The sequence below is a fragment of the Cotesia typhae genome, unplaced genomic scaffold (assembly GCF_013202065.1).
Source record: "Cotesia typhae breed Kobodo isofemale line unplaced genomic scaffold, CoteBio_Ctyphae scaffold_70, whole genome shotgun sequence".
Lineage (NCBI taxonomy): Eukaryota > Metazoa > Arthropoda > Insecta > Hymenoptera > Braconidae > Cotesia > Cotesia typhae.
This window is the reverse complement of record NW_027423780.1, coordinates 1799854-1815350: the sequence shown is the minus strand read 5'-3', so window position 1 is coordinate 1815350 and position 15497 is coordinate 1799854. Positions and strand designations below refer to the sequence as shown.

At 31.3% G+C, this 15497-nt stretch overlaps 2 protein-coding genes and 1 long non-coding RNA gene across 3 annotated transcripts in view; 2 read left to right on the top strand and 1 right to left on the bottom strand.

Moving 5' to 3' along the window:
- The window catches only part of LOC141537271 (uncharacterized), a 170884-nt gene that overhangs the window by 120419 nt on the left and 34968 nt on the right, over positions 1-15497 (top strand). The window lies entirely within an intron of this gene.
- On the top strand, positions 1441-9602 carry LOC141537273 (uncharacterized). Its single transcript, XM_074258161.1, has 3 exons — positions 1441-1671; positions 1755-2164; positions 2474-9602. Exon 3 carries the CDS (start codon positions 8019-8021, stop codon positions 8349-8351), a length of 333 nt encoding a protein of 110 aa, XP_074114262.1. The 5' UTR covers positions 1441-1671; positions 1755-2164; positions 2474-8018; the 3' UTR covers positions 8352-9602.
- Positions 13621-15319, bottom strand: LOC141537274 (uncharacterized). The gene is made up of 3 exons (XR_012480899.1): positions 15280-15319; positions 14486-14586; positions 13621-14353 (listed from the first exon to the last, which is right to left on the bottom strand). It is a non-coding gene; the product is annotated as an uncharacterized LOC141537274 (long non-coding RNA).

Here is a 15497-nt window from a genome sequence, read left to right as displayed (position 1 = left end):
TCGGCTGTGGTTGCCACCTTTTGACAGAAGGCCTCCAGGTGGAGAGTCGCCTTTGCTCGTGGGTAGACGTTCACTTACCTGTGGTACACCACACCAGGTAAAGTGAACTCTCTCTTCAATTTCCTCGGCCAGAAGTCTCTAGACGAGAAAATTAAACCCAAGAGAAGGTTGCTCATAGACGGAAAACTTTGGGGAATTATCAACCCGAAAGTTTTTACTATCAGCGAAAAATATTGGCGAATTATCGCCCTCTATCGCTCGCCGTCGAATTTCAAAATTTCAAAAATTTTAATGAAATTCAAAATCTAATTTACACAATCAATTCATCAGATTACATCAGTTTCAAACAGATTTCATTCAAATTACATTCCCATACTATTTCTCGCCGGGACTTAGAAAAAATAAACATATATCCGAAATAATTAATTTTAAAAATTATTTCCTATACTTATTCGTTTTGGGAGTACAAAAGATTAATTAGATATTTCGAATTTATTCGAAATATTTGATTAATTATTAATTTCAGATGAATTTAATCTTTGTTTTTTCTTTAGAACAAAAATTATCGCTATGTTAATTCGCTTTTATCAGTTTGGCGGTTTTTACTGCGAGCGAACAAATGACAAAATTATCCGCCCTCTATCACGGCGATGGCGAACTATTTAAACTAACTTTTTCAAAATTCGTAAACAAAACAGTACTGTAAGTGTTCTCAATGAACGACATGAAAAACAAACTACAGTATTTGTTTGTTAGATCAGGTCTAAATAATATAAATTTCTAAAAACTTAAATCAGAATAAAGTAGACCACAAATTTTTTTATGTTTTTCTTTTAATTTATTTCAATTTACAACGTTTCGTCAGCTTAATTATGACTTCATCAGGTAACCTATGTGACAGAAAATAAAATAAAATTAATTAAAACAATCACATGTAACTCGTGTAGACGGTCAAATAGCAGAGAAGATAAAATCTTGATGAAGAAGTTGAAATATACAAAGGAATTCCTGAACAATAGGAATGATATTGTTGTTATGCGTGCTGACAAAGGTGGTGCAACAGTTTTGATGAAACGGGAGGAATGTGACTTGTCTATGAATGAATTGTTGAATGAGCCATTGATATATTTACGAACTAATAAAGACCCAACGAGGAAATACCAAGATAAAGTGAATGGTATAATAGCAGTTCTTTTGGAGGAGTCGGTGATCTGTGATCTAGAGGCTAGGTATTTAAAAGCACACAACACATTGCCTCCTAGGCTATATGGACTTAAGAAAATTCACAAACCAGGATTTAAACTGCTTGTATCATGGCCTGATTGAAAAATTCAAATGTAACCGGGAACATCCGCGCTGCCAAGTGGAGTGAAGTCATACTACGGGCGTTTCGTTATGGTATAGTTTATAGAGTATGTTAGTTGTAGTAAGCAACTGACATTAGCAGCATACATATTTGGGAGGTTATTATTAGTAACTGTCTAATTATTCATTAATAACGTTTAGATATTTATGCTGAAAACGGAATTTTCATTTATATCAATATTATTAGTATTTTGACAATTTTTTTAAAAAATGTTTCTTAACCATGGCTTATGTATATATTGGTTTTATGTTAAACGTAATATTGAATATCATGTGACTATGTGTTTTTGTTAAAAGTATTTCAAGGTATTAATTATTTTTTATTTTGATATTGTTAATAATATGGTTTGATTGTTTTAATTAATTTTATTTTATTTTCTGACACATAGGTTACCTGATGAAGTTAAAATTAAGCTGACGAAACGTTACAAATTGAAATAAATTAAAAGAAAAATATAAAAAAATTTGTGGTCTACTTTATCCTGATTTAAGCTCTTAAATATATATATATATATATATATTGTGACACGTTATTTTAACGATCGGGGTCTATTTAAAATGAACGTCACTAGCGCCAATGTATTTTTGTTAATTTAAGCCGATATTTCAAGGCCAAATATCATAGAAAATATAATTTTAAAGATTAAAGAAAAATGTTTTGTAAATTAAGTGAGTGTTGATGTCGAGTAATGAAGTTTATAGTTTTAGAGTGAATTTAGAGAATTAATGTTACAGTTGAGATTTTAGAATTTTTAAGAGTAGAGTCAGTCTCTTGAGTCAAGTTGGGAAAAATATTAAGGTCAAGTCATTTAAAGTTTTATTGAGTTATTTTGAGTGTTGAGTTTTAAGTTCTAGATTTTTAGTTTTGGGTTTTGAAGTTGCAGAGGACGTGGGTCACCCGGTTTCGTTTGTTTATATATATATATATATATATATATATATATATATATATATATATATATATATATATATATATATATATATATATATATATATATATATATATATATATATATATATATATATACGATATAACGCGGCTTGTCACCACGATAACGTCGTCAATTTACAATGGATCTTTACTAAACTCAACATACTTATTCTACAGATAGATATTGAAGTCAAGTTCGAAGATGAGCTTAATCGGTCAAGTAATTAAAAAATGCCATGATTTCAAAATTTTCAAAATCATAAAAATTAGAATTTTTTCATTTTCGGACTTAATACAAGATCATGGATACTCTTATAAATAATTTTCTTGATTCAAGGATTATTTTCTTGAACAAAGTTTATTTTTATTTCTATATGAACAAACTATTTTCAATAAAATTGATAATATTTAATAATGAATTGTATAATTTTTATTTTTTACAATTAATATCTCTGTAATTTTTTATTCAAAGAAAGAAAATTTTTAGAACATGTCACATTCTTTCTTAATTATATCTCAGTGAAACAAATATTTTATTGAAAAATTGTTATCAATGAAATATCATCATTATCAATGAATTATGTTAAGTTTGAAAAATGATCCATATTCTTTACGGCTGTCGTCGTTTCCAATCGCAGTAATGTTTGGATTTTTACATTTATTATGAAATCTACTTCCATTTCGACTGCCGAATGGTCTTTTAATATTGCAATTGTTGATTTTTAGGTCAATGATTTTTACTTAACATTTCAGTGGAAGTTTTGTCGAATTTGATTCGTCGCTCTAGCATGATTTTTGAGTAATTTTATTCTAGTTTATTTAAGATTTAATTAATTTCAGAATTGTTTTCGAAGGTTGGATCGGTTAATTGTTTCAAATAAAATCTATTTTATTATAAATAATGATTTCAAATTCCATATTTAAAATTTATTAGTTTCAGAATTATTATCAAGTTTTGAACGGTTAATTGTGTAACAGTTTTTCCTGCTCAGATTGGCCCCTAATCAATTTATAAATAAACTAACAAATTTAACGATAAACAATAATTATTAGGGCGCCACCAGGATTTTTAATGACGGTTCCTGGAACTGGTCCAGAGATGAGAATTCTTATCTAAGGGTAGAGAGAGTGGAGGAAGGTGCTGTTGAAGAATAAATAATCAATTAACAATATAACGATATTTATTAACAATAAATTTAGCAAATAAAGCGCTTAACAAATTAACAAAGTTTCACTCCCTCACTCACACTATAATTAACTAAAACTTATTAACTATAGCCTAACTAACGGCTAACCAGAACCGACGAATTTCTCTGCGCAAAGACTGTAGTGCGACAGAGATCGTCTAGCCTAACTAACGGCTAACCAGAACTAAACCATTTAAACATAAGCCTAACTAACGGATAACCAGAACTATTTAATTACTCTGAGCAAAGAGTGCAGTGAAACAAAAATCATCTAGCCTAACTAACGGCTAACCAGGACCAACTTAGCACTATTAACACTCTATATCACACATTACCCACACTAATCTTCACACACATAACCCACACTTTGCTTAATTGATTATTAATTTTATTTCAAGAAACTTTGCAATAATTAAAATTGACTTAGAATTACTGCATTTAATTATTCAATCATTAGATTTAATTAACAATAATTTTCAATTAACAATTAAATTCCAATTAACCGACAATTCTAAATTAGCTTTGAGCTAAACATTTTCGAATTCTCAAATTCCGATCGTTACTTTTATTTTGATTTAATTATTAAAATATTAAGATTATATTAAAATTCCTAACTAATCTATTGCCGTGGTCTTAATATAACAACCATAATTAATTAAAACAAGAGGTCCTAATTTCTTAACTCAATAAACTAAAATTATTTAGACAGAGGTCTTAATATTCGGTCGAGATAAAAGTTACTCAAACCGAGAATTATTTTTGATAATCAATTTAATCCCAATAATAATTTATATGATCAAATTCGAAAATAATTAATATAAAATTAACGATGAGAGTTAATTAATTATCACCGAATTTTCTATGATAATTTTCAACATAAAATAACTCAATTCCTGGACTTACTGTCCACGCTGTTCATTATTAATTTTCGGTAATTTTAATTTATCTACATCTACGGACTTAATCCCAAAATTAATCAATTTTCACGTGAAAAAAACATTTCACAATATAAAATAATTTCAATAAATAATTCTTAATAAAATTTTCGATAACATCCTAATAATTTTTTAAATTGTAAAAATCGACAAAAGTAGAAACATTCAATTTTGTTAGCTATAACATTCGCTAGTTTGGTTATCGTTGACCTTGGGTGTTTGGAATTTATTGCGACGCAAAATATATCGACGCTCGATGAAAAATTCCACGAGTAAAAATGCTTGTAGATTATTTTCAAGCACAAAATTAATCACTTTTTCTTGAATTAATTGTTATAAAATTATAACCATTGAATAAACTAACTTTTCGGATATCAATTTAATTTATTAATTTTTGTTTGTTAAAAGTTTCTCGCGAAGAGTGTTGAAATAATTTATCTCTCAAAGTCGGTTGAGTGACTCTCGGGTATAAGCCCCCATGAAAATCACTCAATTCAAACTAGCGAATATCAAAATTCTGATTAATTAAATAATTGTCTCTTAAACGATCCAATTGATAAATAATTAGGAGAAGTAACTGGGTATTGGATAAACCGCGGTTCACTTGTTTCCCAGAGTAATAATTGATACCTTGACGAACTAAACGATGATATAACTCGTGGAGGATGAAGTCCTAGTTGTAGTTGGCTTCCTTCGTCTCGTCACTACTCTCGGGAACGGTCCTTCTTGATTTCCGTGGCACTCAGTCTGGCGGTCACACTACTTCTCCCTTTTCCACTGCACGGCTCACCTATATTAACCCAAAACTACCCCCTCCTATTCTCCCTTTAGGCCCGAAGATCGAGACGCGCCAGTGCTATGTCGAATACTTATCGATATCCGGTGACATCGATTTAGGGTAATTTTACCCTGTTACAACTGTCCCAAATAATAAAGTCTATTTCATAATAACTAGTGATACAACAAAACGGAATGAATTTACTTAGTTATTTACTAAAATTCTATCAATTCCCTCATTTTAAGTTTTCACCTGGGCGGTGAGGTTAAATCATTCGGAAATATATTTTTCTTGTTTTCGAGTCTAAAATTTATTTCGAAAACCTTTATTCTTAAGGTCAAATTTTAAAAGTGTCTAAATTTATTCTTTTTTTTTACGAGCGTTTTTTCAGAAGAAAAAAAGATCTTAAAACTTTTAAGTTTTACAAGCGTTTTAGAAAGTTGTTAATGTTAGACCTTAAAAGTGTAGCTTTAAAATTTTTACAAATGTTTTGGTAGAAATGCCGGTACTTTCCCTCAAACTTGGGTAGGTTTTCTTACTAATGAACTTATTTGGTGGCCTTGAAAAAGACCGTTGTGATTAAGACTACGTAATAGTCTTGAGATGACTTGTTAGTCACACGCTCTTGAAAAAGAGCCTTAAATTAAGGTGGCCTTGAAAAAGACCGTTGTTATTAAGACTAAGTTGTAGTCTTAATTTCTTGAGATGACTTGGTGAGCTCTGAAAAAAGCTGTTGAAATGAAACGGTTCAAGTAAATGTTGCACACTTGAATTGTGAGTTCTGAAAAGAACTATTGAAATGAAACACTAAAAGGTAAGCCTTGCTCGCTTGACCTTAATGAATTTACTTCTTATACGCAAGCCTTGCTCGCTTGCTGTAGACTTCTTGATTCTTACGTCTTCTTATATGCAAGCCTTGCTCGCTTGCTGTAGACTTCTTGATTCTTCCTTTTCTTGATCCTCGTAGTTCGATAGATAAAAGTGAACTGTTTCTGCAGCTCTCCTCGCTGCCTCTTTTAAACGGTCAGGTGATTTGAGGGGGGATTAAGTTGTATGAATACATTGGCTCGCTAGCTCCGATGGACTGAGTGGGGGTATCGAAGGTAGCGGTTCAATTACAACTTAGAATACTTTCCCACGATGACTGGCTCTCTCGCCATGGTCCGTGCGTTTGTTAGTACCTGATGAAGATCTTAGCTATGACTGGCTTTCTAGTCATGATCAGTACGATTGTTAGTACCTAATGAAGACCTTGACTATGGCTAGCTCCTTAGTCATGGTTTTTGCGATTGTTAGTACTTCATGAAGATCTTGACTATGACTAGCTCTCTAGTCATGGTCCGCGCGATTGTTAGTACCATGACTAGCTCTCTAGTCATGGTCCGTGCGATTGTTAGTGCCGAATGATGAATTTGAGGGTTTTTTCAACAACAAACATAAAAAAATTAAACGTTAAATTTTAAAGATTTTAAATGAAACTTTTACGAGCGTTTAGAATCCTAAGATTATTTATTAGAGGTAGTTTCAAGGTTTTAAATGTTCAGAAAAAAAACTTTTTCTTATCATTTCCTACACGGAGAAAAAAACATCGCTCTCATCACTATACGTAAGGTAATTATCACGATCCAGGTGAAAAGTAGTGGGAAAGTAGTGGCGCTGCAAGCGGTGTATCGTGATTATCACGATACGTATAGTCCTTAGCACCATACGTTTTGAGGTAATCACAATACGTATAGTGATAAAATACAAACGTTAGATAACAGTCGCTATACATATGATTGTGATAATGACGATACAAAGTTTCGTGTTTATCACGATATTTTTTTCTCCGTGTAAGAAAATGATTTCTATAAGCCGTTACCATGGCCGTTACACGGAAAAAAAATTTGCGTAAAAATTACAATAGTAACATCGTAATCCAGGACTAGACTTTCAATATCTTGATTTTTATAATTTTGAGATGTTGCCTCGAATAGCTCAGTGGTAGAGCCTTTGGCATGTAACCTACAGAACTGGGTTCGATTCCTGAATATGACAGAATTTTTCAGTGACGAAAAGATTCTTTCTGTGTGATTCCCCCTCGCCCTTAAAAATATTTCTCTTATAATTTGGATCGTAGAAAAAATTCTACTATACCGACTTTAAATACATTGCAATTGTTATTTATATACTTTACTATTCTCGCATCGTAATTTCTAATACAATATTTATGACTATATATTCTTTTAAGTAGTATACTTTCTGTAATAGAATTTCCAATGTCACATAGTTGAAATGAATACGTTGTGAGTAGGGTCCGGCGCTATGATGTTTCATCAGACAAATTACGATATTACCATAGTAATTTTTCGTAGAACTTTTTTTCTGTGTACTAAATGTACTTATCCTGGACACGCATCTGTTGGAGATCTTTTTCTTGAGTTTAAATTTGGTTGTCCCTTTTTATGGGACCCTTGTATTTAAGTTTTTAATGCCTTTTTATTTCCGGGCCGATTTATTTTAAGGTTTTAAAAATTCATATTTACAAATTTGTTAAGAAAAATACCTTCAGGCAATGCATAGGTTTGCGCTAATGACCTTGGTCCCATTAGAGCGAACGTTCTTGATTTATTCATTAATAAAATTTATGGTCGTCCTAATCGTCTTATTGAAATAAAAGAAAAAAAAAGAAATTTTTTATTTGCCAATGTTTTTCCGGATGTAACAGGTGATTTGAAAATTGCAAAACTTTCGTTGGGTTAGCAATTAGGGTTTACAAAATATCCCTGCTTTTTATGTATATGGTATAGTCGAGATTGAGAAAATCACTATGTGAAGAAAGAATGGTCAACGAGAGGGAACGGTCCAAATTGGATCCTAGTTCTCACAATGAAATACGAACACCGTTAATTGATTCTTCTGAGTACCTATGCAAAAGAGGGGGTAAAAAAATCGCGCGATCTGGCCACACTGGTGACGAACAAGGTGAAAGATTGCACCAAGACATAAGAGAAATGGCTAGTCGATATCAAGGAAAGTGGAATGTCAACATAATGGCAGATCATTGCTGGACATTGAAGAGAGATGTACCCGATGAAAACAGAAAGCGAAAAAGAAACACTTTGCGTAGGTCATTCGAAGACAAAAGGGTTCGACACAAGCGAATAACAGCTTAAAATCCGATCTTCCTTATCTTCGCATGGTTTATAAAAAGATTTTTTGACAAAATAAATTTAATCAAGTTTAGTCAATTTTTTGCTGGATGCTAAAAAAAGAAATAACAGAAAAAAACAGAAAACGTAAGAGGAACCCGCTCCGTAGCTCATTTGAAGATAAAAAAGTTCAATACAAACGGAGGACCGTCCGAAATTCGAAAATATGGTTCCGTACTTTCTCCTTACATGCTATTTTTTACAGATTTTAAAATTTTGGCAGTTTTTTAATTCTAAGATCATAACTCATCCATAAAAATACACCTAAGTCATTAACGATTGTGTTAAATAGATTTTTGTATCATATTTATAACTGCAATTTTTTCGATTTTTTTGTTTTTTTGAAATTTTTTTTAATTTTCCGAAAAATTTTTTTAATCTCGATTTTTCATGATTTCTTGCAATTTTTTTTTTTTTTGGTTTTTTGCAATTTTTTCAAATTTCGATGGTTCAAGAGGCTACAAAACGTTTAAATTCAGATTCCGTGAATTGATGTACATCAAAATCATACGTGATCTAGGTCCAAAAATTTTTTTCATTGCTGCGATTGCAATTTTTCGTAATTTTTGCCTTTTATTGGGTTTTTTGCATTGTATTCATAATTTTGAGAGTGTACGGGAAAAACCGACTTTAGATTCGAATTCAGCGCGTCGAAATACATAACAATAGGTAGATTCGGTCAAAAGTACAGGCCACTTTTTTTTTTGTGAGCTGGTGTTATTCGTAGTTTTTTTTTTTTTTTCTTAGAATCTATTGGTTTGAATTGGTCCAAATTGTATTACAAATCTAAGTTCGGTCAAGTTATTTCGAATAACACCAACCGTGATAAAAGCAGTCAAGCCGTTAAAAAATTATGAGAAATTTATTCACACACACACACACACACACACACGCGCACGCGGACGCATACACACCATCGTAAAAATCGTGAGGACAAGCGTCTTAGGACCTCTGAACGTCGAGATATAAAAACTATTCGATTTTCAATAAACGGGGTAGAATCAATAACTTATCGATTTTCGGAAATTTTCTCAGCGGAAAGTTAACAATTATAATCACTTGAATAATTATTAAAAGCACTACAAAGATCGTTCGTCCGTTACGGTCAGCCGTGATGTAATTTTCCCCAAATTCATAACTCATCAAATGTTTTACCATAGCAAGTCAGTTTGTTCACTTATAAAATAGAACAGTTATAACATAATTTATATTCTATAACAGGTAAAGAAGGTCATTATCAAGTTATCTTAAAAAAAGTTGAAGTGCCAGTTGTTAATCACAGTACTTGTCAAAACTATTTGCGTTCTACAAGACTAGGAAAGTATTATATCCTGCATACGAGCTTCATGTGTGCTGGAGGAGAAGCAGGAAAAGATACTTGCAAGGTAATTATTGTCATGTGATTGATTTTAACAACCCCCAATATGATAAATTCAAATGTGATGAATAGCTGAATTGAATTGAATATCTAATTTGATTGCTTACATTGAGTCAATTATCATACAAACTTATAGTCGATATAGAGATAGATAAAAAATTTTGACTCTGAAACCCAAGCTCCGTCAGAACCATCTGTATTTAAAGTACAAAATTAGTTAAAAGTTTGCAAATAAACTTAGTCTTAAATTCAAATGAAAGCAAGATAGATCATTTAATAACAAAGAAATAATTTAAAGTCATAATCCCGTGAAAAAATATTCTGATATGCCCATTTATATTGTTTTGATATGATCTAATATGATTTTATCAGGCCAGATGTGAGTTGATAGTATCAAATAAAACCAAATCTGAATGATAATTTTGGTATTTGGTCATTTTTTATATTTTTTGAATCACTCAACATTTTTAAAAATTTTAAAGAAAAACTACTGTTGTAGAATCAATCGGTTACTGTTTTTTATCCAGTTTATATTTAAAAAAAATTAGGAAAACGGTTGACCCTGATGGCCATCCCTGTAACTTCCCGCTACTTTCGTAATTAAGCGCTCGATATTGCACTTATTATGTTTTTGAGCTCTTTCAGCTTAATAATCTCATTTTCGTGTAGTTTTGAGCTCTCCGAGCTCAAAAGTTTGATAGGAGTTTATTAAATCAATATTTTTGGAATTTTCAAATCGTGATAACTTTTGAACAGATCAACCGATTTCCACGCGGTTGGCAGCATTCGACGCAGTTTCATCATGCTCATAAGTGATTTTCAGGTTTTAATTGATCGAACCGAAAATTTCAGAGTAACCCCGAAAAAACACTTTTTTCTGTTTTCTTTCGTTCACGATAACTCACGAACGAATCAACCGATTTTGACCGGACTGACGGCAATCTACGTGGTTTTTTGATGTTAAGAGCTGATTTGTTTTTGGAATTTATCGGTAAATTCGTTTAAAAGTTATTCCAAAAAAATCACGTTTCAAAAAATTTTTTTTTGCAGTTTTTTTACAATTTCTCAAAATCTACTGGTTCGAATCGGTTCAAATTTTCAGAAAATCTAAGTTTAGTCAAGCCCTTTCGGATGGCACCAACCGCGATGAAATCGGTCAAGCCGTTCAAAAGTTATAAAAGGGTTACACACACATACACACACACACACGCACGCACGCACACACGCGCGCGCGCGGACATCATCACGGGAGTAGTCAGGGAAGCTTCCTAGGCCCTCAAAACGTCAAGATCTAATGAGAACTCGATTTTCGAAAAACGGGGTGAAACCAATAATTTCCCGATTTTTGAAAATTTTCAATTTTCTTAATGGGAAGTTAAAAAGTAAAATTTTTTTTTTAATTTTTTAAATACAATACGAAATTGATATTATTATTATTTTTCATGCAATATTGTGTTAAATGAAAAAATCTTTTGTGTACGATTTACATATTTATCATGAAATGTAATTTTCAGTTATTAATTCATGTATTATTAAAATTATTTGGAAATTTTGGAAAAAATTTTAATAATCAATGAAATATTTATAAGTTAGACGGCATATTAGTTAGTTAAAAAGACGTCACCATGGAGCAATCACATGTTCCGCACTGTCGAAACTAGTATTAAAAGTCTTCGATAGATGGGGCATGGCCGCAGGATTGTTCCTTTCCCGATGAAAAAAGATTTTGTCTATATATAACAATATTGAATTATATATTTTTACTTCTAATTAATTATTTGGTTACTTTTATGGATGTAGTACTTGATATGGTCGTACGCGATTCTATGTAACTAATTAAAATACAAAAAAAAAATTTTTATGTATAATTTTGCGGCTATAACACCAGCGGTCACCCATCCAACTACTAACCACGCTCAATGCTGCTTAATTTTGGTGACATCCATGCGCCTAGAAGTTCCCGTCTGCTGTGCTGCTATCTTATATGACAATGATTCTATGAAGTACATAACGTATCAAATCAGTTTATCATAAATATAATATAAAAATTACTTTGATAATATATTTTGATAGTCTTAAATTATTTATTTTACTGAATCTCATTATTATATTAGATTTATTTGAATAATAAAGTAAATAATGATTTGACTATTAAGCAGTAGCGAAGCAGTGGCAGAGCAGTAAGTAGCAGAGCAGACCTAAACATTCCATGGGAAATGTAACAAATTATTTATTTCAGAATGATTTAAACGTAATGGTAAACATCATTTTGCACTTTTTGTGAAGACCAAAAAAAAAATTTTTTTTTTCAAAGAAAAAATTTTGATAACATCTGACTACGCAAGTCTGATCAGATCCAATTATATGTAGACCTATATATTATCAGATCTGATCACATATAGACTTATATATGATTATATAATGAGTTATAACAGTCAGATATCATCAAATCTCATTATATTTAGACTCATATATAATCAGATCTGATGATATATAGACTTATATATGATTATATATAGGGTTACAACAGCCAGGTATGATTATATCTAATTCTATATAATTAGATCTGATCATATATAGACTTATATATGATTATATATGGGGTTATAACAGCCAGGTATGATCAGATCTAATTATGTATGGGGTCATATATAATTATATATGACATCATATATAATCATGCATGATTATATATAACTTCATATATGATTATATATAATCATATATAATTAGACAAAAACTTTTTTCATCGGATTTCTAGATACTTGACTTTGAAGTGTTAAGTTCGACAAAAAGTAAGATTTTTGCCCTCTATTACAGAGCGTATCTGTTTTTGAATAAAGTTGTACAAGCGATTAAAATAAATTTTTTATCAACTACGCATTAGTGCCAATCATATTTTATAAACAACAAAAGAAAATCAAAAATGATCAATTTTATTTATGCTTTAGTTTTGTCTACTTCTCGATATGGCCATATCAACTCTGATATGGCCAATTTCCACATCAGTCCTGATATGAACTGTCCATATCAGACCATATCAGGTCTGATCAGAATATTTTTTCACGGGATTCAACATTGCTAATAGAAAATAATATTTCAAATGAGATTAAAATGATACTTGCAATTATTACTTATCATATTGAAAAAAGTGATTGAAGCAACCATTTTGAAATTTAACCACATTTTCTGCAGCCACAGTCTCAATTGGCAGTGCATTCCAAATACGTATGCCGTGAATCAAAAATCAATTTTCATAGATCACACAATTAGCCTGTGGTATACAGAGATTGTCTCACCTGAAATCACATAGTAATAACATACATGACATGTAGTAATGAAGTTATGACATGATAAAGCAATGATATGATTTCAGGGAGATGGAGGAAGTCCACTGGTTTGTCCACTAGGTAATGATCAAGAACGTTATACCCAAGCTGGAATAGTTGCATGGGGCATTGGATGTGGAGAAAATAATATTCCTGGAGTGTATGCTAACGTGGCAACTGTAAGATACTGGATTGACCAGCAGCTACTTGAGAATAATCTTAATTAAAATAAAGACAAAATAACACAATACATTGACGAGTTTATTTGAAAATATATATTACGTAAATATGATGAATTTTATATTATGTCAATTATTTGTAATAATTAATACAATGCGTTAAAGATGTAGACGATTGTACAATAATCAACTTAATCACTATATTAAATATTGAGTTGGCCAGATCAGAATGTCGAAAGAAGTTCGTAACCACTTATTTCATGTTTTGTCCATTTATTGAAAAAAATATCACAGATATATTATTAACATGATAGTTGAGCGCGGGTAAAAGTATAAAAAATATACACTTCTCACAAAAATTAAGGGAGCAAGAAAAAAATCCAAATTTTTGAGGGACTTTCAACAGGCTGCAACTTATACAAAAATGGTCGTACAGCAAAAAAAAATTTTTTATTCTTTTTAAATTGGCTTAAAATTAAAATGATGTAGCGACTCACTTTCTCATCGATTTTCCTTTTCCGCACTTTAATTTTCCTAGTCACAATTTTCCTAGTCTTACTTTAATAGTACGAAATCATTTGAGAATGGCGTGAGAATTTCGCTCCACTTCTCAATGCTAGTTTCTGTACGCAGAAGATGCGTGCAGTCAGTTTTTGTTGAACCTTTATAATTTACTCATCTGTAATTAATATTATAGTTAAATATAATTAAATAGACGCAACCGTGTTACAAAATAATGTTCGAAATTTTATTAACTTACACCGTTTATTCAATTTCAACATTATTTTAAATTACTCTAATACGTTGAGACTCCTATTATCAGTTAACAAGAAAAATATCGTAGAAGAATTAATTAACATAACACGTATAAAATAACAATCTTGCGTGGAACGTCATGTACTCCAGAGATCTCGAGCAGTCAACCATTTTGTTGAGGATCGCGTTGTTTCATCGTTCCAATGGAAGTTATCCCACAAATCTACTGTCGAGGAAGGTCTTGGTCTGTCGATTATCTCGATCAGTTCATCTATTCATGAGCCAGAAACCAGCCCAGCTACAGCTACGGAGAATCTACCACCGCTAAACAACGTTAAAACACACCGAAATGGTAGTAGTAGTACCTACTGTAAGTCAGATTGTATATTGGTAAGCTTTGGCCGTGGTATGGAACATACCTTGAGCTGTATTTCGATACTTGTATTTTTTGATTACCTTTTAGCTCTATTTTCTTACATTGGTGATCAGCGGAGCAGTACGTGGCGAAGGTTGGTTTTGTGTCGATGCGAAACCTATCTTTCAACGAGTGTCACTACCTACGATGAATAAAATTAATTTAGCTATTTGTAGCTTTAAAAGCAGTCGACCTGCTCCACCGTAAAATCTAGAGCTACTGGCATCTGGCGCAGTATCGACTCACATAAGCTGTGGCTTCAAATTGGTTAGACTCCGGATGTAACGAGCGTATGATTTCGGCCCAGTTTGTTTTTAGACAATAAATTAAGATTTATAAAAATTATTTCTAATGTAAAATTTTTATTACTGAACGAACAATTGAGACCAGCCACGTTACAATACTGAATAGTATAATTCATTGGAATGTTAATTATTATAATTTAATTATTTATGGCTGCAGATTATAAAATTTAGATGATTTAATAAATATAAAATAAGTATAAATAATAAGTATGAAATAAGTATAAATAATAAGTATGAAATAAGTATAAAATGTACAACTTAAAATGAAGAAGCCAGTACCAGGTTATAGTGAATTTGATCACAGAGTATTGAAACACTAAATTTTTTTCTTTCCTGAAAAATCTTAGTTTCCAGGCCACTAAACCTCGCGGATAAGAAGTAGTCGCCTGGATATCGTTTATTATTTTGGTCCACTGCCCTGGGATATTCCGCTCTCGTATTTATGATTATCTTTTGTTTTAAGAAAGCTTGATTAGATAGATTATGGGACAGAAGTTACCACGTGTGCCAGTTAAATTTATTTTACTTACTTACAAATGTTACTATGCAGATGGTCCTTCTTCCGTGGTTGGTGTTGTAATTGATTAGATGGAATTACGCAAAGTGAATATTGTAGTTGATAAATTAACTTGATTGGTGACAAAATTGCAACAAACTTAATTTTATTTCACTAACTAAACACTTGAATTATATTTATTAGATTCGGTGACAAAATACAATAGATTTGTAATAGGAATATTTTACTAAT

What these genes read in the sequence shown, in the direction of transcription:
- LOC141537273 (XM_074258161.1), top strand. Translation starts at nt 8,019, where the DNA reads ATGGTCAACGAGAGGGAACGGTCCAAATTGGATCCTAGTTCTCACAAT.